This window comes from Anopheles maculipalpis, chromosome 2RL (genome assembly GCF_943734695.1).
Source record: "Anopheles maculipalpis chromosome 2RL, idAnoMacuDA_375_x, whole genome shotgun sequence".
NCBI classification, from domain to species: Eukaryota; Metazoa; Arthropoda; class Insecta; order Diptera; family Culicidae; genus Anopheles; species Anopheles maculipalpis.
The window spans coordinates 48491656-48513618 of record NC_064871.1 but is presented as its reverse complement, the minus strand read 5'-3'; the positions used below and the strand labels follow the sequence as shown (position 1 = coordinate 48513618).

Below are 21963 nucleotides of genomic sequence, written 5' to 3'. Positions count from 1 at the left end.
GTCCTTTTTGACAATGCTTGAATAAAATATTATCACACCGTCGCAACGGCCGATCGCATACGATTAGGCACACGAACGCATACGTATCCCACGTACAGTGTATATACTTTGTGACAGAAATGAAAAAAAAAAAAACACTTCCAAAAATCAACCACTTCTCACATTTTTCCTTTTCTCCCCGGCTCCATCAACATGTCCTGGAAAATCGTAGCTTCGGAAGCCATCCAGCCATTCCATTGTTGTTCGGTAGGCTCAATCGAGACGAAAGTGTTCTTTTCACACTTGGAGCAAGGTTTGGCAGATATTTTCCAAGATGAAAGCCTACCGAATGTTTCTTATCAGCGCGTTGGGAAGGCAACCGGCCAGGTTGCAAGAGATATGGATGAAAGGTGTGCGAAAGATAAAAATTTGATGGATCGTTCGTATGCTGGGCCTTTTTCGTACGGGATATCTGTTGGGACGTTTCGGTGTCTTAATATTGAAGGTGAAACGTGCCAAGGATAATGCCAACCGGGCGATGCCAAGTCCGAGCTGTGTTGGTATTTTACCTTTTTGAAACAGGAAGAGAGGCGATATCGAGGACACCAGACGCAGAGTGAGCGTTGGTGAGCGATGGTATAATGGCAAATGATGATACATCCTTGATAAAGGTTTCCTTGATGAAGTTTTGTTTCGTTCCAAAAACGATCCTATTCCACCTGGACGCTTCACGCTTGGCCAGGACGCTCTCGATGGCTAAAACGAAAGGATTGCTAAAAATGAATTATGCATTAAATTTACACCTTCCTCCCGTTGTCTGTTGTCTGCATCTCTTGTCCAGCTTTTCTACGTTTCTCTTCCCTTCGCTCAAAAGTGAAACTTCGATCAGATCTCTGTTCCCGCTTTTGCACCGGTGCTCCATTATTAGGTCGATAAATATTTGGACAACTTTTCCAGACGTCTGGGAAGGGTAAGGGCGAAAGACACACGGACGAAAAAACCCCATCACTGTCCGAAAACACACATCTCTTGCCTCTGATATATGCGGGCGTGCGCCACACCAAGAAGCCGTAGCGCTATCATTGGAAAGGAAATTAGAGAATCGATTAGGACGAACCGACATTGGGCACGTTGATTCTGGACCAGTGTGTGTGTGTGTGTGTCTAACGAAGATTTAAGATTGTTTGCTCTTTGAGAAAGAGAATGTGTGTGTGTGTGTGTGTGTGTGTGTGTGTGTGTGTGTGTGTGTGTATGTGTGAGAAGACGACCCGGAGCCGCTTCTTGAAGTAACTTTTTCCACAAACATACGTGCGTTCCGGTTGATTAACGGATGCCCTCGAGAGTGTTTCTTCTTGTGGCTCATCCTCATCGACTAAAGTTAGTAAGAAACCAGTGATGGTGTGCTTGTGCTAGGCGTCGTGATAAAGGTAAATGTTTGCGCAGAAGTTTCACCACCGGAGTTGGTAGCATGTTTCTGATGATTGTTATTTAATTCTCATATATTAGCGTAACAGCCGGCTCAATAAGTTCATATTAAATTCGTGTTCGCTTGGATTGTATATTGAACGACTCATCGCTGTGTTTGGTTTAATGGGTATCTATAAGGGTTGATAGGATATAAAATATTCTATTTCCTGAACAGAATCGGTGGTAAAAGACACTTTAATAAATATTCAGCATGAGAGCAATTATACGACTTGATGTTTTCAATTTGTCTGTTAATTGAATAATTAAATCAAAATAAAAATGTTTAAGGATGTATCTTACTTATCAAATTCTTTCTTGAACATTTAACATTAAGTTTTATTTGGCAACCATAGGGAGAGAAATCAGCACGAACCTTCATTCTAAACGATGATGCAATTTTTATATTTGTGGTTTTGGTCTGCTGCTGTAGTCTTCTGAACGGATTATGGCCGATCATCATCTGCTAATTCAATATCCCAAATTTATTGGTGTACGACCAGCATAATTACTCAGTCTCAACGTATTTATCTTAACAATGCAATGGATCTTACCAGGCAATGGTGCATCAAGTGTAACTAACATGCTTTGTAAGTCTCCTTTACATGTCACTCGTGCGAGTCTCCGTCCAATTAAACAGCCGTAGGCAATCCTTATAATGTGGTAAAATGTCTCGTTCTTTAATCGTTGTGCTTCGCACATGCCACATATGACAACCATTTACTCTACGCAGATGATTGTAAATTGTACTATCCTATCCGCAGCCACGCTGATCAGCCACATCTTCAGACCATTTGGTGTATATTCCAATTCTTGTGCTTCAAGAACGGTTTGGAGCCTGTGTCGAGAAGTGTGCTGTTGTGACTTTCGCTAGACATCGCACTCCCCTTGACTACTGTTACGCTTTGAACGGCTCTGTCCTTGAATGAAAAAGCTGTATCAGAGATTTAAGTGTGTTCTTTGACAGTAAGTAAAGCTTCCAGGAGCAGCTGGAACACGTCACTACCAAGAGGAACCAATTAGAGCGAGGCCTCGACCTCGTGCGGTAGCCTACTGCAATATGTCTCCTGGCTCGCTTAGAGTCCATCCAGCGCAAATTTACCCGATTTGCTTTGCGCTTTTGGAGACCTCAGGTGCATTATGAAGGTCACTACGCGCTTTTGAATCGTTGACGCAACATACCTGCAACCCACAGGGACGCTTTGTAGTAGGATTTCTTGAGAATAAGAAAGATATCGATCATAGATCCCAAAAAGGGGTGCGGCCAGGTCGTCGTACAAAGAGGTGTAAAATAATATCTAAAAAACTAACATAACATTCAACAGATTGAATGTGATAGGCGCCCCTAACTTCAATTTCACTTGGCGCTTGCGATAAACTAAATCCGCCACTGTAAATTCATTGGAAGGCAAATGTTCCAAACGGGATGCGTTACCTGATTGAAATCACGCTCCTTCCGAATGAAAGACTGTCTCAATCACTGAACTGTTAACCATAAAACATATCAATAATAATTAGAAAAAAAAATGAGTCAAACATTAAAAAAATAAATGTAGCCACCTCTATTGAAACACAGATACGCCAGGTGATAAATTAAATCCACTTCAACACTTTTATGTCCTCAGCCTTTTAAACGAACCTCAGCAAACAACAAGAGCAACCGGTTCATTAGCACCACATTGGTGGGACTTTTTTAAAAATTATTTATGCTATGATGGGTAACGATGCCGATGCTCTGGGCTGCGAAAAACTAATAGCACATCAATTTGGAACAATTAGTCTTTAATGTTACGTGCCGCTTTCAATCGGATCAATAAATACAATAGAACGGACACATTGAAACCAAACCAAGCACACCGTTTGATGTGTTTTGTGTAAGCTGATGCGGCGTTAAATTTTAAACATTGTTGTACATTTTTCATTTACTATGCATTGTGTGCTGAAGGTGTAGATACTCATCAATCAATCAATGAATCTATCAATTACATCATTAAAACTATCCATCGAACTGAGCACAAATTATCCAATTTAACTAGTTATTTTTGAGTTTGTGTATCAAACTGTAGAGTGGATGTTAATTGGCGACTATTTTGTTAGAATAGGAAATTAGCTTCTGCCGTGCATGTTTATATATTTTTGAGACTATATTTTGTAAACTGGATTACAATCGATCCTCGGAGCGGTCCGTTTTTGAAGCGAAAGTGGCGCCTTTCTTCACACGAAAGGATAAGATCCTCTGCAGACTGTCATTGCATTGTGGGACTATTCATCTATTCCATCTATACAATAGTTCTAGTAAGCTATTTGATGGGACCTAGTGACCTAGTAGGTCATTAAGCCACGAATAAGGAGATTGATGCTGACATACGTGCACAGTTGAATTTTACTTTACTTTTTATAAGCTTTGCTTCATCTACATTATTACTTTTCTTTATCACTATTTAACTGTATGACATTTTAAAAATTTACTACGCTATCCTTGGTGACGTTCGATGTCTCTGGAACGAATTTCTGATTTAAATTCTTTTCTTATGTACACATTCTGCATCTCTACATTTATCTTCCGTACAACACACATGAATTTCTCCTCGCACGAAACCATCCACAGGTTGATCTGTTCCGCTTCAACTCCTGTGCCCAGCGATGACCACAGGAATTACACTTCAATTAATTTCCCACGAGACCGTCTGTCGCCCCACATCAGCCCGGTTGATGTTGACCTGTTCTGGAGCAGAATCAAAATTAACGTGTACAACACGGGCAGATACGAGTGTCCGAACGTCCGGAAACGAGCTGTTGATCCGTTGCTGTTCGACTGAAGGGTGTAATCTAGCACCGAGCCCGTTATCCATGCGTAACGGGCAACCTTCCGTGCCGGCTTTCACTTCCGGTCACGGGGTATGCATAAATCGCATCTCTTCGCAACACAGCCATCACATCCCGGGCATGGTTCATCATCCATCATCGAACGGCCAACCAAAAAAAAAAAAGGCCACCATCACCACCGGAACCGAGAGATTAGACATCATAAAGGGTGCATGATGGTCCTGTTGGGGTTTTGTGATCGGCTGTGCGGACAAATTGAACCGGAACGAGCCTGCTTCCGGCTGCCTACCGTAGCCCTTTGGCACAGCCAGCAAGGACCGGAAGGAAGGAACACGGTCGGGTATCTCAATTTCCTGCCCGCTCAATTGTCGAATCGTTCTGATCACCTGCGTGCCAATATTGTCGATTGTTGTGGTCTCGTGGATTTATGGGCAGGCATTTAAGCTGGCATTCCATAAATCATGCGACACGGAACGATGCGACTTGGCTGGCGTCGCCTGGCAGGCTGCGTTAAATGCGATAGGAACGCGATAGGATTTTTATTTTCCATGCCGCCCAATTGGAAAGCCATTTTTTATGTCGTTCGAATGTGATAGATGCAGAAGAAGAAAAAAAATTCTCCCATACTGTCTAATCTTAAACGTTATGCTGAATCCGTTTTTTTTTGTGTGTGTTTGTGTGTCCTCGCCTTGCAACTGAAGTTCTTGATGTCACCAAGACATCAGCTGGCCGCATTGCAATCGATAGCAGAGTAGCGCATACACTAAGAGAAAGAAAGAGCGAGAGAGAATAAAAACAAACTCACCCAATTTCCCATCGTCATCGGCCTAAAGTGGATGGCATAAATCGTATTAATATAAATTTATTGCCCGTAATGTATGCATTTTGTGTGAACCCTTTTCGCCCGAGGTAGCTTTCATCCACCATTTCCGGCGTATCGCGATCAAACTTTACGCACCGCATGCAACTGTACCCAATTTAATGGAAGAAAATAATTGTACAAGATTATTGAGCATATTCAAATAAAAATTGTTATTGAAAACATTCTGGAACAAATATTAAATTGCTGCACTAACCAATGAACTGATTTCAAAACGACTTAATTGAGATGCATGCTTCAAAAATTGTGAAACTTCGCAATTCAGTAAATTTATTGAAAATTATATACCATAAATTAAAGCCACATTCCTCCTCTTGGTATAACGGTCTACTAGGTCCGGCCGGCCATCGATTGACTTACTTAACTTGCTGATACCACGCAGTTGGATAATCTGTGCGCACCCGGATGGGATTTGAACTCCGATCCCGTCGTGGTAAGATCAGTGCCGTTGTTGAATCCACCGGATTGCTCTAATACACCAATGAAAGCCGTATTAAAACACATTACTTTAGAGCGGCAGCAAAAAAGCACAAGGCAAATTTTCAACATATAAACCGGCATAAAATTCAAACCTAGTTCAGGTGGTAGATTATACTTTTCACATGTAGATGTCGCTAGCAATCGTAGAATTTGCTGTCTGTGGTAATTATTCGCTGTGGCTTGTTTTTTGACAGCGCCAACATATACCAAAACAACAACAAAACATTTGCATCACTTAAAACTGGAAGCAGATAACAGATCTGATATCTGCCGTAGAATATAAAAGAACGAAACATGATGAAATAGAATGCATCAGCATTCTGGCAGTCGGCATACCATCATCAAGCAACAGTTTAACAGTTTGTACACCCGTGTTTAAGTGTTGTTTGAAGTTCTAATCTGTGCATTTCCTAAGCGTGCCAATAGTATGGACAAGAAAACAGCATTTCTGACCGGTGAACTTCCACGGCGAATTTTGCAATTTAGTCCGGAGCTAGACAGCGAAGGAACATTTTCTGATGTGAAGCTAACAACTCCCGACCATCTGGATGGATTTATGTCGACCATTCACAAGATGTCGTTTAAGTACGAAAGCAAGGATTTGAGGTAAGAAGGAAAGGATTTTAAAACATTGGTACAAATTGGTCCTTCATTTCCGTATCTCATTCTAGTGACTCGAGAACTCTAAATCTGATGGTTAAAGTCATGAAAGGCAGTGATGAGTTCCGTGAATCATCCATGGGTAAAACCCAATTCACGAATGAAATCTACATCTACACGAAGGTGTTGCCCGTGTTCCGAGAGCTACTGCAAACGACCGGTAGCGGTCTAGCTGGAGACTGGTGTCCGAAGGTGTACTACGGAGAGGCGGGCAATATTCCTTCGTACAGTGATCAGTACGAAACAATACTCGTGCTGGAAGACATTTCTCCACTTGGTTACAAAGCGGGACCTCGGTTGGATCTGGAGGAAGATCATTTACGTCTGATGGCACGGCATATTGCATCGTTTCATGCGTGCACGTACGCTATGCGCATCCAAAAAGACAATCGGCTATCCGCTTTGATCGACGGGATTGTTCCGTTGGATTTTATTTCCGGAGATAAAATTTTCACCAGCTACGATGTGCTGCTAAGGCTGGGTGCAAAGCGATTGTACAGGTATCTGGAAGTACATTCGGATTTACTGGACAGTGATGATTTCAAGCAGGACATCGACAATTTACGCCAGCAGTACGAGGAAACTCCAATACGTCTGATGCAGGACTTGCTGCGTAGGGATGATGTGTTCTCGGTCATTCTGCACGGCGATTATAACCGTAACAATGTGCTGTTCCGAACTGATGCTGATGGAAACCCGATAGCATTGAAGATGTTCGACTTTCAGGAGAATCGCTTTGCAACACCAGTGATCGATTTGGCGTTTTTTATGTACATGAGCATGACGGAGGAACTGCGCGATCGTTGTTGGGATGAGATCGTGCTAGAATATCATACCGCACTACTGGACAGTTTGGCGGCAATTCTGAATGTCTCAAAGGACGATGCTTTGCTGGATCCGTACCGTGTTGAGCCGTTTCTGGAACACTTTAAACGGCATGCAATGTACGGAGTTATCATAACGTTGCACTTTCTGCCCTGGATGATGTGTCCGGAGGATGAATGTGAGCAACTGTCGTACCATTTTGCTCGAGATGTACACTCGAAGGAGCTAGCCCACTGGACAATGGTGTGCGGTGGCGAGGAGGTGGATAAACGGCTGGTTGGTGTGCTGAAACATGCCAGCCGGAAAGGATATTTTGATATAGTTAAGCAGTAAAGGTGAATGTGACAAAGCTAACAAGGGCAGAAAACGAATTTAATCGCAGACAAGCATACATAAAACAGGGAATCTTGGTGAATGGTTCATTTTTTTAAACTTTTTTTTATACAGCTTAAGCTGAAGTTAAAGATTTTATTTGCTCTCATAAAATGGAATTATCAGCCGATTACAAGCATGGATCTTGAAATGTGAGAAAAAGTTGCGGAATAAATTCTCAATGAACAAACGCAATCAGATTATTTTTCTAATAAGTGAAATAACTATCACAGTAGTCTTACAAAATGGGCAGTCAACAAATCCTTTGTGAACCGGCGAGAAGGAGCCAAATTTAATCAGTGAGAAAGAAAAATCGATACAAAAAAATCGAAAAAATATGGTAAATAAATATACTTTAAACTCTTTGTGAAAAGATCCTTAAACAAAATATACCAATTTAAAAATTTCATCATGTAGCCGCGGCATAACCGTGAAACACTGTCCATCCACATCGGTCAAGCTGGTATTCAGATGGGGGAAGCAATCTGGACGCAGTACGGTTTAGAGCACGGAATTGGGAAGGATGGACAGCGCATAGAAGCTGAAAAAGATTGTGGTGACGCCGGGTTCAGCGAGTGTCCCACGTTCTATTCGGATAACGGTGAAGGACGCTATGTTCCGCGGGCTATATTCATCGACACTGAACCGATGGTGATTGGTAAGTGAAAATGATCATTGGTGATGTTTTACTTAATGATTCCACATTCTAATTTTAGATCAACTGCAGCAGTCCGACATTGGTGAACTGTTCAACCCAGAATACTTTATACGGGGCAAGGAAGATGCCGCGAATAACTATGCCCGCGGATATTACACATTATCCCACAGGACGCTTGGTGGAGCGATGGAAGCAGCACGACAAATTGCCGAAGATGCGGATAATTTGCAGGGTATGATTTTGTATCACTCGTACGGAGGTGGAACCGGCTCTGGTGTTGCAGCTCACCTACTCCAGGAACTTGCCGAAGAGTTCCCGCGAAAGTGTCGGTTATCGTTCTCGGTGTATCCTTCGCCGTATCTGTGTACAAGCGTAGTTGAACCATACAACACCGTGCTGATGACACACCGGACGATGAACTTAATGGAGTGTTCATTTATGATGGATAATCAAGCGATCTACAATATTTGCAGCTCAAGGTAGATGAGTGATTTTACGTTGATCTGTTTTGGTTCTCATTTTTCCTTCCAACTGTAGACTGTCAATTGAGAGGCCGAGTTATGCGAACTTAAACCAACTAATTAGTCATGTCGTGTCGGGAGTGACGGCATCCCTACGATTTGGAGGTGATCTCAACGTAGACATGAGCGAGTTTCAAACGAATCTTGTTCCCTATCCAAGATTACACTTTCCGGTCATATCGTTCGCTCCAATTATTTCCTACGAATCTGTAAATCATGAAAGTAAGTAGAGAAAAACCGAATCTCCATTTTTTCAATACGTTCCTTGAATTCTGCATCCCCCACATCCTCCCAGAGCTTGATATTGGAGCGCTGACAAAAACTCTTTTCGAGCCGGACTATCAGATGGTACGATGTGGACTGTCGGGACGGGACAAATACATGGCATGCTGTTTACTCTACCGCGGACACATACTGCCCAAAGACATTAACGAAGCCATCGCGAGTATCAAGGCCACACGCAGCGTACGGTTCGTCGATTGGTGTCCCACAGGGTTCAAGGTTAGCTGTTGAACACAGACAAACACACACTGCCGGTCGGTCACCTATTCTTCTTCTTTGTTTGCAGATTGGGATCAATTCAATGGCCCCAAAAATGGCACCCAATGGGGATCTAGCGCCGGTAAGACGGTGCGTAACGATGCTCGCCTCTCGGACGGCCGTTTCCGATGCGTGGAGCAACATCGACGAAAAATTCGACATGATGTACCGGAAGCGTGCGTTTGTCCACTGGTACGTCGGGGAGGGTATGGAGCAGTTTGAGTTCAGCGAAGCCCGAGAAAATCTTGCCAGTCTCGAGATGGACTATCGCGAGGCAGGCCTAACAGGCGAGTTGTGTGTCCGACCGGACTTGCAGGGTTTCGGTTATTTCCGTGTGTATGTGTATAAAATCTGTTTTTCGATTCAATTTACAGACAGTGCAACGCAAAGTGATAACTCGGAATATTAGAATCTTAGAGAATCTCCACCAAACGAAAAAGAAAGAAAAACACATGGTCACACATTTTCGTCAACTATATTCGCTAAGTAAGGATGCTAATATTTGCATTTTTTTAGAAGGTTTTTGGCTTATCGCGCTCTCATGTTATGGTTTGCATGAATATTGATTCTAATAAAGATGAACATGTTGGTTTTTTCCATGGAGTATTGCATCCTCTTTACACGCTTCTAGTGTTTTCCCGATTGCACACCAAACAGCCTTTATAACGCTTTCGCTTGTTTCGGTGCTGTATATATGTTGGTCGTATATGATTTATGTTTTCCAATTTAGCTTCTTTAACTTTAAGCTGAATCATAGAAACTAAGATCAATAGAACACATGGTTACATAGCCCTTGTTCTAGTGGTTCTGTCTACTGATCACGCTTTGCAACTAGATGATCATTAAGCATCAAGAAAGCTTTTCTTCTCCATTTAACTTTTTTACGCTCTTTAAGGAAAGTCCTAACGTCAACGCTAGGCTTACGATCCTTGGGAGAGAAACGAGTTTTTAATTGCATAAAATTATGCGTTTCCGGCGCATTAATTAATTTTGACTTTCCACTAGACGTTCTTACTTCCTCACTAATAGAGTTTCTTTGTTTTGTTTCGTTATGTTTGTTTGTTTTTGTTGGTTAAGTTTGTTCCTTTTTTTGTTGTATTAGTTTAACATTTTTACTGGTCTGTTGGCATATTGGTTTATATTGGCTTCTGTTTTCAATTTTTCCTCAATTTTGGCTTCGATCTGGATTTCTATGCGACATCAAGTTATACTTAGAAAGCCTTTTATGCGTTCAATCTGTCTGCCGCCTGTGTGCTTCTTTACGGTCATTCTGGTTTGCTGTATGATTTAGTTCCTCTCTTTTTTTCACTTTCTTGCTTTGCCACAGTCATCGTTTTGTTAAAGATAAAAAAGACAAAATATAGGCATCATGTATATATTTTTGTGTACAGTTTAATGAGTTTTTTTTGTTGGATTTTCTTCTTCTTCCTAACTCCTTCTTTTTATCATGATGAAACGTTTCAACGATACTTTCTGCTTCCTGCTCGATAATACACTATTATGTTACGAGTTATTATACTTGTTTTCGTCCTCCAACTCGACCAAAGGTAGCCCTTAGAAGGGGGGGCTCTCATATTTAAATAGTTGTGTATATACTTCTGCAATATAGTAAGATGTGTATGTGTGTGTATATATATATAGGCTCTAGAAATTATACAAATCGATACCTACGAAAACATCGCTATCAAATTGAAGCAGCAACAAACAGTGCCACGTAGAAGTGTATTGCTCGACTGGATGTTTTTTTGTTTTGTTTCTGTTTTGGAAATAGCGCAATGACTTCATCCACCGTTAAGCCTTCTTTTTTCCTATACGAGATATATTGCTATAGCTATATTCTCTGCAGTTGAAATTGTGCAATGAGAGCTGGTAGCTAATTTCCGGCATACCTCGTTTTTCTTCCTCGATTACAATAAAGCAAGCCACAGTGATGTTTGTGATTTTTGTTGACTAACGATTTGTTTTTGGTTTTTGAGGTTACAAAGGTCCATTTACTGTTGTCGCTACATTCAGATAAAAATATTTCCCAGATGTTATGTATACGTGCATCTTGTTCATGTGCTAAATGTTGTTTGCTTGTTTTCTTTAATATACGTCCTCTACGTTATATATTCCAGGCGGGAAGTAGATATCATGTTTGTCTATTTTTGTTTTAAAAAATGGTGGTTTGGTTTTCTCGTGTAGAAAATTCGACCGTTCTTGCGCAGTTGATATCGCATTTTCGGTGTTTACTGTAACCTCTTTTGTTCTGGTCTGTTCTTACGATACGGTATCGAGTCGTTCCCAGGAAATAGGTTGACTTCGCAGAGGGATCAATCTGTCTCCATTCTATTCATCCGCTTCATCCTGCTCCTCTTCGTCTATTTCTGCGTCGGCATTACCCGACCGTGCCAGCTCGTTCTATTTCTTAATCGGTGGCAACTGTTCGTTGATCGTTACACTTAGTCGTCGAATGTTGGGCTTATCGTAGTCCTCCATAGACATTCCACGGGACAAACGTCTCGCACCGGTTGATCCTTCGGTAGAACCGCCGGAGCTGGTTGAGAACGCACGGTTCCGATCAACACCGGGCATAGCGACCGAGGTTAGCAGACCCTGGCCCTTGCAGAACAACAGAATCGATTGTGCCACTTTAGCGGGCTGTTCAGGTAGACAGAAAGGAGAATGAGAATGTAGCACTTGCGAACCTCAGAAGTGGCTAATAATGTCCTGTCAAACGTTACTTACAGCATCAGCCAACACGTCACCAGCTCGTTCGACCTTAAGCAGAGTGACCTTTTCCTTGTTCAGATCCTTGTACAGCTTCTCGACGACGCTAGCGTATGGGCTCATAATACCGGTAATCAGCAACAAATCTACCTTACAGTTCTTCAGCGGTAGATCTTTGCGCCTATACATGAAAACGAAAACGAAATCATACTTTAGTTTCACCTCTGTTTAGAACGTCACACAGACAGAGTCTACTCACGACATAAATGCTTTGACGTATTGCTTTAGATTTTTGCTGTTCAGCGAGCTGTGCAAGCGGCTCTGGAACTCGGACACAATCTTCTCCTTGTCCGGATTGTCACCGACCAGTTGCTGTTAAGGGTAGGGTCGTAGTGTAGAGATAGAAAAGCATTAGTTATGGATGAGGTTGTGGAACACTTTTCTAAGCACTCGCTAAACAATGGAGTGATTAACTACGAGGCGCTATAGGACAGCCGGTTTGTGTAAGGAAAGGATAAAATTAATATAACGCTAAACAATGCTAACAAATGTAACACAACATTCAATCGCAACGCTCTAAACGATCCCATTCGTGAGCTACGGTATCCTACAACCCATCTTTGCAAAAGAATCTTAACGGGGAGGTACATTTTTTAATTTAATACAGCGATTTTAAAGATAATCAATTCACTGAAGTATAAGGTTGTAAGGAGTATACTCAGTATTAAATATGTTGTTAAAACAAATCGTCATTAAATTTTTTATTTTAAAGTATTTTTTGTTAGTTGTTTATTATTACTATTCGATTGTTTCACATTTTGTTGTTTATGGTTTTGTTAGAAGCCAATTTAAAATATACGTTTTTTAAGTACTTTTATTTCAATTGAGGTAACAGATGTTTTACAAAATCGTGAGAACATATTTGTTAAACAATTGAAATTATTGATGAGTTATATGTTAACAGTTTGTGGTTATTGAATTGTTAGCGAATAATTTTACTTTAAACACAGCTTTTTAAATTTGAATCCCATATGAATTGATTTTTTTTTTTCAAACCCACCACAAACAGCAATAGAACATTTCTACTTCAACATCAAAAACAACATCAAACAAAGAAGCACCCACACTACAGTCAATAAACTATCCAGTTGTAGCTGGATAATGTGCATTATTACAATTTTGTGTGTATGTGTTTGTCTTAATTATTAGTGGCGCACCACATGAAATAAACATAACACCGATCAGCCACAACGTAAAGCTAGAACAGAGCAAGGGAAAGCCTCCTCCTAGTGAGAAACCAGCCAGCCCGCCTAGCTCAAACAAAGCTTAACAGGAAACGAGTTAACTAAAACGAGCTTTAAAAAAACGGAATACACTAAATACCTCGGAGAAAACCTGCATGATTTGGTATTTGGTTTTTATGTTTGTATTGTTGGTTGGTTGGCAGAAACATAAATGGTGTTTCAGGTGATGCAGTTGAGGTCGAAGTGGCGTATTTTGGATTATCGGTAGTCGTCGCAGTTTTTGATTTTTTGTGTTGATTATTATAAGTTAGTGGTGAGTTGTATTATTTTATCGTTTTTATTGCGATTGATAAAACAATTTTTTTTTAAATATTTTGTTGAAATAAAGGTACCGATGAATATATAACAAATAAATAATAAAAACGAATCAGTTTTGATGGAGCATAAAAATAATGAGTTTCATAATTTAAATAATATCACATCGAGTTCATTGTATTAGAGAACGCAACCATCGCAATACAAACGTATGGCAAAACAGAATTGGGTTGACCGGTAATGATGCATTTGCCGCAACGGTATGCAAATTATTTAAACGAGAAAGAAGAAGGAGAAATAACGTAGAAAATGAGAAAAAGAAAAAATACTTAGTTCAACGCTTATTGATATCTGCATTGATTGTAATATGATTTGGTCTGATTGATTGATTGCTAATTTGATGAATGTGTCAGTGATGAAGATGAAGATCTTTTGATGAAAGAACATCTAAAGAATATCTAAACTAATCTTAATTTATTGAGAAAATTGTAATAAAAATTTTGGATCAAACAATGTATACACCCTCTCCCTAAAAAGGTTTTTTTAATTGCTAAGTTTCATGTAACTCTACAATACATTTTCATATTCTGCATTGCTATGAAAATGCCTATAGTATACTATTTTTCAATTTGATACTTTGATTTAACTTTCGTGAGTGCCCTAGCATAGTTAACTAATCAATATTAATTATTACCAAAATATTTGTTTGGGATTCTTTGGATACAATATAAATGCAGTCTGACCATATTACGTACTATAAAATTAAATATAGAAATAATGTAGTTTTAAAATATAATTTGAATCAGGAAATGCTAGCTTAACATGTTTTATAAAAAATATTTCATAAACGGAAATCCAGGTAAAAATTGCTTCAATCGAACGAGCATGTCCTTTCTTTTTATTATCCACGAAAAAGAAAAACGTGATCAAATGTGAGTGGAAATGTAGTCCTTTTTTCAACTTTTTTTTAATGGTTGCAATAAAATACTGGACATATAGATTGAAGATAAAAAAAAGCCGCAAAGCAACGAGGGTTCACTTCAAATGTAACATGAGAGACACCACCGTTTCCCTGCGGCATCTAGTATAACACCGAAAGCCAATTCAACGGGGACATGGTTCAAAACGTTTCCATGAAAATGTGTTCGGTGGAAAACTAGTTCGTGCTCGACGACACCAACAAACTAACGTACGTCTGCAAAAGGGAGCGCCCGATCGAAAACTTGATCCCTTCCCATGAACTCACACTTTACGGTGTCAATACTTACGTAGCCAAACTTGTGATACAGCAGGAAGTCCTCGGCCGATTGACCAACTTCGTCTCCCTTCCACGAGATAAACTTCGTCTTAAACACGTCCAGCACGGATGCAGCCGAACCGGTAACGTTGATCAGTATAAGCCCGAGGCAGCGGGATGGATGCGCGAGACCGAAACGGGCCAGTACGTTTGCACCCGCACCCTCGCCGATACCGATCACGTACTTAACGTGCAGAAAGTCCAGCACCGTGATCAACTCTTCACCCAACAGCTGCAGCGAAGGGAACTGGAACCTTGTGAAGGAAAGGGGAAAGCAAAGTGCAGTGAGAGTGGCGAAGAAATAAAAGTCAGCTCTAGCTGAATAGCCCATCAATTCTACGACTGACGGCAGTATGTTATGGTTTTGAAAGCAAATGCATCGTAAACATGAGAAGAGAATTTTTTTGTTTTTATTTCCCAAATCAATGTTTTACTATTACTTGATATTATTTAAGCTTAAGTTAGTTCGATCTATATTTTAAGATAAAGCTGAACTTATTCAATGGAGACGCCTGGTACTTTGTAGTCAGTTTTTTACGAAAAAAAGGAGACACCCAGTACTTAGTACCAGTAGCTGGTTAATCTTCAGCTCAAATCAACCATATCAATCGCATATCATACATCATATTTATTACTTTGCCAAAGGGAAAACAAGCGGAACAGAAACAAATCAATAAGTTTCATCCTAATTTGTAATCTCTTCATTGCTACCTTCGCACATTGAATCCACCCATGATCCACCAACTCCTGCAGGCTTTATACTTACGAGTCGGCCAAATTGGGCGCATTATCCGCGTGGCCGGGTACATCAATGTGAATGAAGCACGACCGTTCTTTGATTTCAATCATGCACGCACTGTTGACGAACTCCTCGAACGAAGAATCTGCCACAGCAAATTACACCACAGCCCAGATTTTCGTGGAACGAGAGAACAAAGAAAACATAATACGCATACATTAATACAGGAAAAAGGGTGTTCTCCTTTTCTGTATTATTTTACTGCTTAAGGCAGTACATATGTGTGTATATGTGCGTGAGGGTGAGTGTGTTTCTGCACTTACGGTTTGTGCCCAAATCATGCACGGTAAGGAAGACGGCACGCTTTTCCTGTTGTGAAAGATCGCCCTGAAAGAATGGAAACGAAGGGAGTAGATAAGAAAAGTGGAACGTATCTGTAATTATTCTTGGAAAACGAACGAAACAAAGCAACGAATAAAGTGTGTATCTCATCGCAATGACTTCAGAAGTGGAAAGAAATATGAGAACGCTCCCAAGAGGGAAGTGAAAAGTTTTGCTAAGTTTATTCATTTCCGAGCTACATCCGTGTCGCTCGCAGCTATTCCTCTTTCACTTTGCCATTTTCGTTTGGATAGTGTTCCTGCTTTCTAAACACAAACGGATCCTCAACAACCGAAAGCAGTAGCGGCGCTTTAAGGGTAAGAACATGCTCCTAAACAACGTCCTTAAACTAGGGGAGAGAAACTGACGGGAACAAAACATGCCCAAGACAGTAAGATCCCATCAAGTCACTCAAGTCGAGGTGGGAAAGTTTTCTTTGCACCGGGTGGAAAACTTTCACTTCAAATGATGATGGAAATTTGATGCTAGAAATTAGGCACAGAAGCAAAGGGGAAGGAGCGTTAGGACGCGAAAGCAAACCATTTTCTTGACCCTTTTTGTGTGAAAGTTTTGCTGTTGAGTTTGCTCTAGTCGACGCATAATCGGAGCAATGTGTGAACCCGACCTTTAATGAGGTGATATGTTTATGTTGGTTTTCGAATTTTCTTTAACATTGAGCTTTGTTCGCTCGAACGAGTGGATGGATAGCATGAGGAGGAAAGTAAGAGCTTCACGAGCAATTTGTATATTTTATACAAATTTTGCTACACCTAAATAAAGCATAACGAACAAGTAATTGAAAACAAAACTCTCATAACTGTAAGAGTCACATTCAGGAAGGGTATTAAGATAGATGAAAGCACTAAATGAAGAATATAATTTAAAAAAAAAGCTTCATATTAACAGTGTCGTGTGATGTAAATAAAAAAAATGCGTGCCTTAACATTGAATTAGCGCTAAAGCCCTATCGGATTTTAAGAGCTAATTCTACTCAGAGGAGAAGGAGAGCCAGTGGGAGATAATTGAGAAATATCTTTTACAAAAATGTTAACAAACTTTTGATTTACGTAATAACATGAATAATTTAATAAACCAGGAAATATTAAAAACGTTTAAAATGATAAAAATGCTTCATACCTGTACTGTGACGATGATTTCACCACTTTTCTCCGTATTAACTGCATAGCGCTGTGGAAGTAAAAAAAAAAGAATTTTTTAATAATTTTATTTAATGTCAGAAAATCATGTATCTCCTATCATTATAAATCCCTATATGCATAAAACGTAGATCACCAAATTTAATCACTGAAATAAACTCCAAGAATATCAAATCATTACACTCTATCTATCATTCTGTCGGCTGGGCGGATCAAATGAAAGACAAATTATCTTATCACACGTTCGACAAAAACTAATGAAGCATGTATTCACGCATCAAGCGCAATATCAATATTCCGTCAACAAGCACACATCGAGAAAATCCTACTGCATATAATGCATTTAACTCGACTACCGTACCAAATCGATTCGGAGGTAATGAAGAAGAGAGAAACTGTTTCAACTATCGAACCAGTGTGCAATCTCTAGGTGTCTGTTATATTGAATCTGCAATCATGCATTCAGAACGATACTGATGAAAAGTTTGGAATGGGATTCGGTAAGCGAATCATAAATAATCTAGATACTTTAATACTGTACCACCCGCTCTGCAGTCGAGACCAAACTGTTGAGTTGAATTTTAGATTACAAAACGGTAGCATGCCCATGAGATGTTCAGTGAACCAAGCTAACAGCTTTGATGCCTCATGATGCATGGTTCAATATATTCTTCTTGTACCAAACATTTGATTGAATTGATTTTCAGGTTGGCATTTGACACACAGTATCCGTATACCATGTCAGCACCATGTAAAGTTCAGCAAGGTTATTTTATTTATTTATTTATTATAATTATTACGTATTGTCGAGATTTTTCTCGACTGGGTGTAGTGCAGCAAGGTAATTTGAACTTTATTACAACTTTATAATGCTTTAAGATCAACTAAAAATGTACAAACAATTTCTGGGTTCAAGATGGAAAGAGAATCCTAGTAGTGGAACTGAAATTTGTGATGATAATTCGGGCTCTTTCATGCATATCTCGACAAGTATATTTGAATCCATCCATGAAATATTTGAAATTTTTCTCTTGAGAGATGTCCAAAACGATTCAGATTCATCTTGAAGAAAATGCAAAATATGTAAGGGATTCCAGTTCTACTTCTACTAGGATTCAAATCTCATCTGGTTCGTTGCCTTGTAGTGAGGACTGATTATCCAACTACGTGGTATCAACTACAGGTCGTTAAACCAAGAAGAACCGTGCAGTCGGTAAGAACCTCTATGCTCCATACAAAATACCAAAATCACTTTCAATTCTAATAAAATAGTCCTTCGGCATGAAGCTCGATGAAAAATGTTTTCATTCAAGTTTGCGTGAGCAGAATACTAAAAATAAAATGTATTCTCAAAACATAACCAATTTAATGGCATAATTTATAAACTGCTCTATTGAAGACTTGTTGGTTAACAAACGTATTTTAGAGCGTGAAAATCCGATTCACTTCTCGTTATACACTTAGTCACACTCATCGGCTCATAAATTGTACACAGAAGCTGCCACACAATACCATTAGGCAACGAAAACGAATCAATTCCTTTCTGCAAAACAAATCCACCATATTTCACTACGTAAAAATGGCACTCTATTGTAAATTTATGAAAACTTTACCATTACGCTCGCATTTCAGCCTTCCGGCATGGTTGTGGAACCGCAAGACTCGAGTCGTTTCAATTTGATTCGGTACTCGAGCGAGGGATGAATAATCCATGAACTAAATCAACCGGATCCATCGCTACAGAACATACAACCTTACGATCTAGAACGTATCGTTAAAGCTTCCCGATGTTTGTATATGTGCGCGAGGAGGAAAAAGCTTCCATTGAATGGATTGTTTCATTTGCATGAAAAACTCGATCGTCCAGAAAAGAAATGGTGCCCCTTGTTCCCTTTCGAATACAATCTCTCCAACAGTCGACTACTCTTCCACGGCCATCATCTACCGCGTACCTTCCTTGCCAACTCGGTCGGAACAACCACAAGCAAGCAAGTATCAGAAGCATTGAAACATATTTTTCGCATTTACCCGGCGTCCCATTTGGCAGCATAAACATAAATCGGAAAGCTCTGTTTCCCGATACTTGTGCAGCAACCGCCAAGCACACTAGCCCGCAATGGTCGCTGTCCACTCTCGGTCGCTCGGTTGATGGTGGCCACGTTAACAGTGCCCGATTTGCAATTGCCAAGTCCTGCTTTTCACCAACACACTCACACAGCCTCAACGATTTCACTTTTCTTCACTACCGGTGCCGGTTCGGTGGGGCAATCTTTTTGTTTTCCTTTTGTTTATTTATTACTTCACTTTCCACTCCGTATCAACTTGTTGCACGCCCGAGGGTCGGTCGGTACTTTCGTTCATTTGAGCAGGTCGCCTCTGTTTACCGGACTGGCGAGGGTTTGTAATAGCAAGTTCCACGCAATTCTGTTCTCGTCGTAATTGTATGCAGCCACATCACAGATATTATGCTGGCTCGTGCACTATAAACCACTTTCCTGTACAGAATGAATAATGATCTCGTTTGTTTCGTTTGTCGCTGCACAAGTTCTTGAGAAAAGAGAAAACCTGCCAAATACAGCACTTTTCCGTTTCAGTTTGCACTACATTCGCTGCCCGTGTTCGCTTGCAACAGATATGTGTCTATCGTTTTAAGTAACTCTTCAGTAACGCTTTAACACAAGCTTTTCCTAAGGCTTTACGTGTAACAGGTTATGTTGAGCGTGTGTGGCAAGATGTAAATGGCTCTTTTCGTTTAAATCTCGGTGAAGAATGCTCTTAATTTTTTACACAATTGCTCTACGCTTTTAGGTATTTTATTATTATATTTTATAAATTCATTTTGAGTGTGATTTAACCGAACTAGTTAACGAACTACATTTGAGGATAATTTCTCAGTACTAGGTTTATCCCTGCAATATACTGAGGACGATACGAATGAACGAAAAGACCAATAAAACACAGAATATCCTGGCATTGATACGCTAAATTCCCAAATGAAGATGTCAAAGGGGCCTGAACCTGAAGGGCAGACAAAGGGCTCTAAATTGTCGTTCGTGAATAATCTTACTTACTAACCTCGGAGAACCTTATCCAATCTTTCAGTAGATAAGGCGAAGCAGCAATATATTGTTAAGGCTTTAGAATCGGATGAATTGGAAAAAAGGGGACCATTTTTAGCACGATCATGTCTTTATGCCTTTAGGTCTACCATGTTTGCTCATGACTCAGTGTTTTAATTTGTAGAAATAACCAATTATTGTACCAGTTTAGTTACTTTATAGTTGCGAATTATTCAGATGTCAATTCAGGCAATTCAGACAATTTCCAAAAGGATGAACTAAAATTCCAAAAATAAATATCTTACAAACTTGATACATGCACAGGAAGTATTTTATCATTTAGGATTGAGTATCGAATCATGAGCTTAAAATTTATTTCGAGGGAAGTCAAAGATAAACACAGCACATACCAGACATCCATTGATCACCAGCAGCGATCTGTTCAATCTAGTTTAAAATGCTTCTTTCTAGAAGCCTCTCTACCATCGTTATCGCTTAAGATTGCTTCTTACGCGTAAAATTGTTTATCATTTTTACATAACACTTCACACCGGATCGTTCAAGAAAATTGCGTTTTTCCCCGTTTAAATATTTGAGTTTCAATTTCTTACCGCGTTCCACATGTTTGGTTCGCGCTCCATTACCTACAGAGTACCACACCCACCCACAGCCAAATAGTATATCATACTCGCTTCTCTTTTGCAATATTGACAGTCACATCAAACCCCTTTCCCAGTTTTCCTTCACTTGCCTACGGTTGGCGCACATTTTAACAGCAAGCTAATATTTATTTTACAGCAAGTGTAAACATGTGCCCTTGCGGAGAGCTCGGAAGTGCAAGGACGATACCGGAAGGTTCGTGAAAAAGGAACGAAAAGCTCGGAAAGGCGTGAAAGTGCAAGAAACCTTCCGGTCCCTCTGCTTGTACATTCACTTTTCTTCCCTTCATGTTTGTACCAGTAGCGATCGAACTCGGATCGGTCTATCGAGAAAACATTGCCTTCTCTACCACGTCAACAAGTGGCCACTTATCGAAGCTCCATCATTCCAAAGGCACTTCAACTTCATTTATACGTCCGTCTGGGACTAAGGCCGCTGTGTGTGTGTGTGTGTGCGTGTTTGTGTACGTGAGAGCGCTTTCCAACGATATGCAATCGGCTTTTCACCATCGGACATTCAAACTCGAGAATATCGTTACGTGACTTTGAGCGTTTTGCAATCTGCCGTCACGGAAATACACGATGGAATGCTATCGCCGGCGTACGACCAAACGAGAAAAGGTGTGAACCGGACCGGAAATGGTACGTGAGCCGTGCTGCTAAAGATAGGCAACCGTGCTCTGCTCAGGACCATCGCGAGCCTCGTCCTCGTTTCGTTGTGGTCGTGATCTATTTTTGTCCGGCCCGTTCTCGTGTTACCAGCTGAGTGTGTCTTGTTGGTGGAAATGTGTTTGCTTTTGTTTTCTACGCTTTCTATTTGTCTTCATTGCGATGAGTTTTGTGTTAATAGTATATCCGCTCCAGCAGTTCACGCCTTACATCTTTTCGAATGACTAACAAGCTTTTTTTTCGCGAAGCTTTAGCGACTTGTTTTGTTTCGATAGACCGAAGGAAGGCCTGAGTAAAAGGTTAAATGCATTGTAGAGTCATGCAAAAGGATGGACAAAATGATAGCTCATCTGCATAACTACCCGAAAACAAGGTGGAAAAGGAGAAAAGGTCTCATTAAATGAAGACGAAAATGGTATGTGTCTGACAGTTACAGAACCTTTCGAAAACCTCCGAAAAAGTGTCTCTCTTAGTCTTAGCTAATGGAGCGATTAATCAGCATTCAAACGATAATTGGATGCTATTAACG

At 40.3% G+C, this 21963-nt stretch overlaps 3 protein-coding genes and 1 pseudogene across 5 annotated transcripts in view; 2 read left to right on the top strand and 2 right to left on the bottom strand.

The window, feature by feature from the left end:
- The window catches only part of LOC126557325 (another transcription unit protein), an 81713-nt gene that overhangs the window by 4568 nt on the left and 55182 nt on the right, over positions 1-21963 (bottom strand). The gene's annotated exons all lie outside the window — the stretch shown is intronic.
- Positions 6057-7449, top strand: LOC126558029 (uncharacterized). Its single transcript, XM_050213963.1, has 2 exons — positions 6057-6235; positions 6301-7449. Exons 1-2 carry the CDS (start codon positions 6057-6059, stop codon positions 7445-7447), a joined length of 1326 nt encoding a protein of 441 aa, XP_050069920.1. The 3' UTR covers positions 7448-7449.
- Positions 7898-9614, top strand: LOC126567214 (tubulin alpha-3 chain-like; annotated as a pseudogene).
- LOC126558366 (uncharacterized protein ZK1073.1) overlaps positions 11546-21963 on the bottom strand; it is a 33522-nt gene continuing 23104 nt past the window's right edge. For 2 of the 3 annotated variants that reach the window (XM_050214368.1, XM_050214367.1), the window contains exons 2-8: positions 17028-17078; positions 15833-15896; positions 15537-15654; positions 14742-15024; positions 12174-12286; positions 11933-12095; positions 11546-11845 (exon numbers count right to left, since the gene is read on the bottom strand). In XM_050214368.1, the coding sequence (XP_050070325.1) occupies positions 11606-11845; positions 11933-12095; positions 12174-12286; positions 14742-15024; positions 15537-15654; positions 15833-15896; positions 17028-17078 (1032 nt within the window). In that variant the 3' untranslated portion in view covers positions 11546-11605. Of the gene's footprint in view, positions 11846-11932; positions 12096-12173; positions 12287-14741; positions 15025-15536; positions 15655-15832; positions 15897-17027; positions 17079-19075; positions 19114-21963 lie in introns of those variants that run through there. The other variant, XM_050214369.1, reaches the window with a different exon arrangement.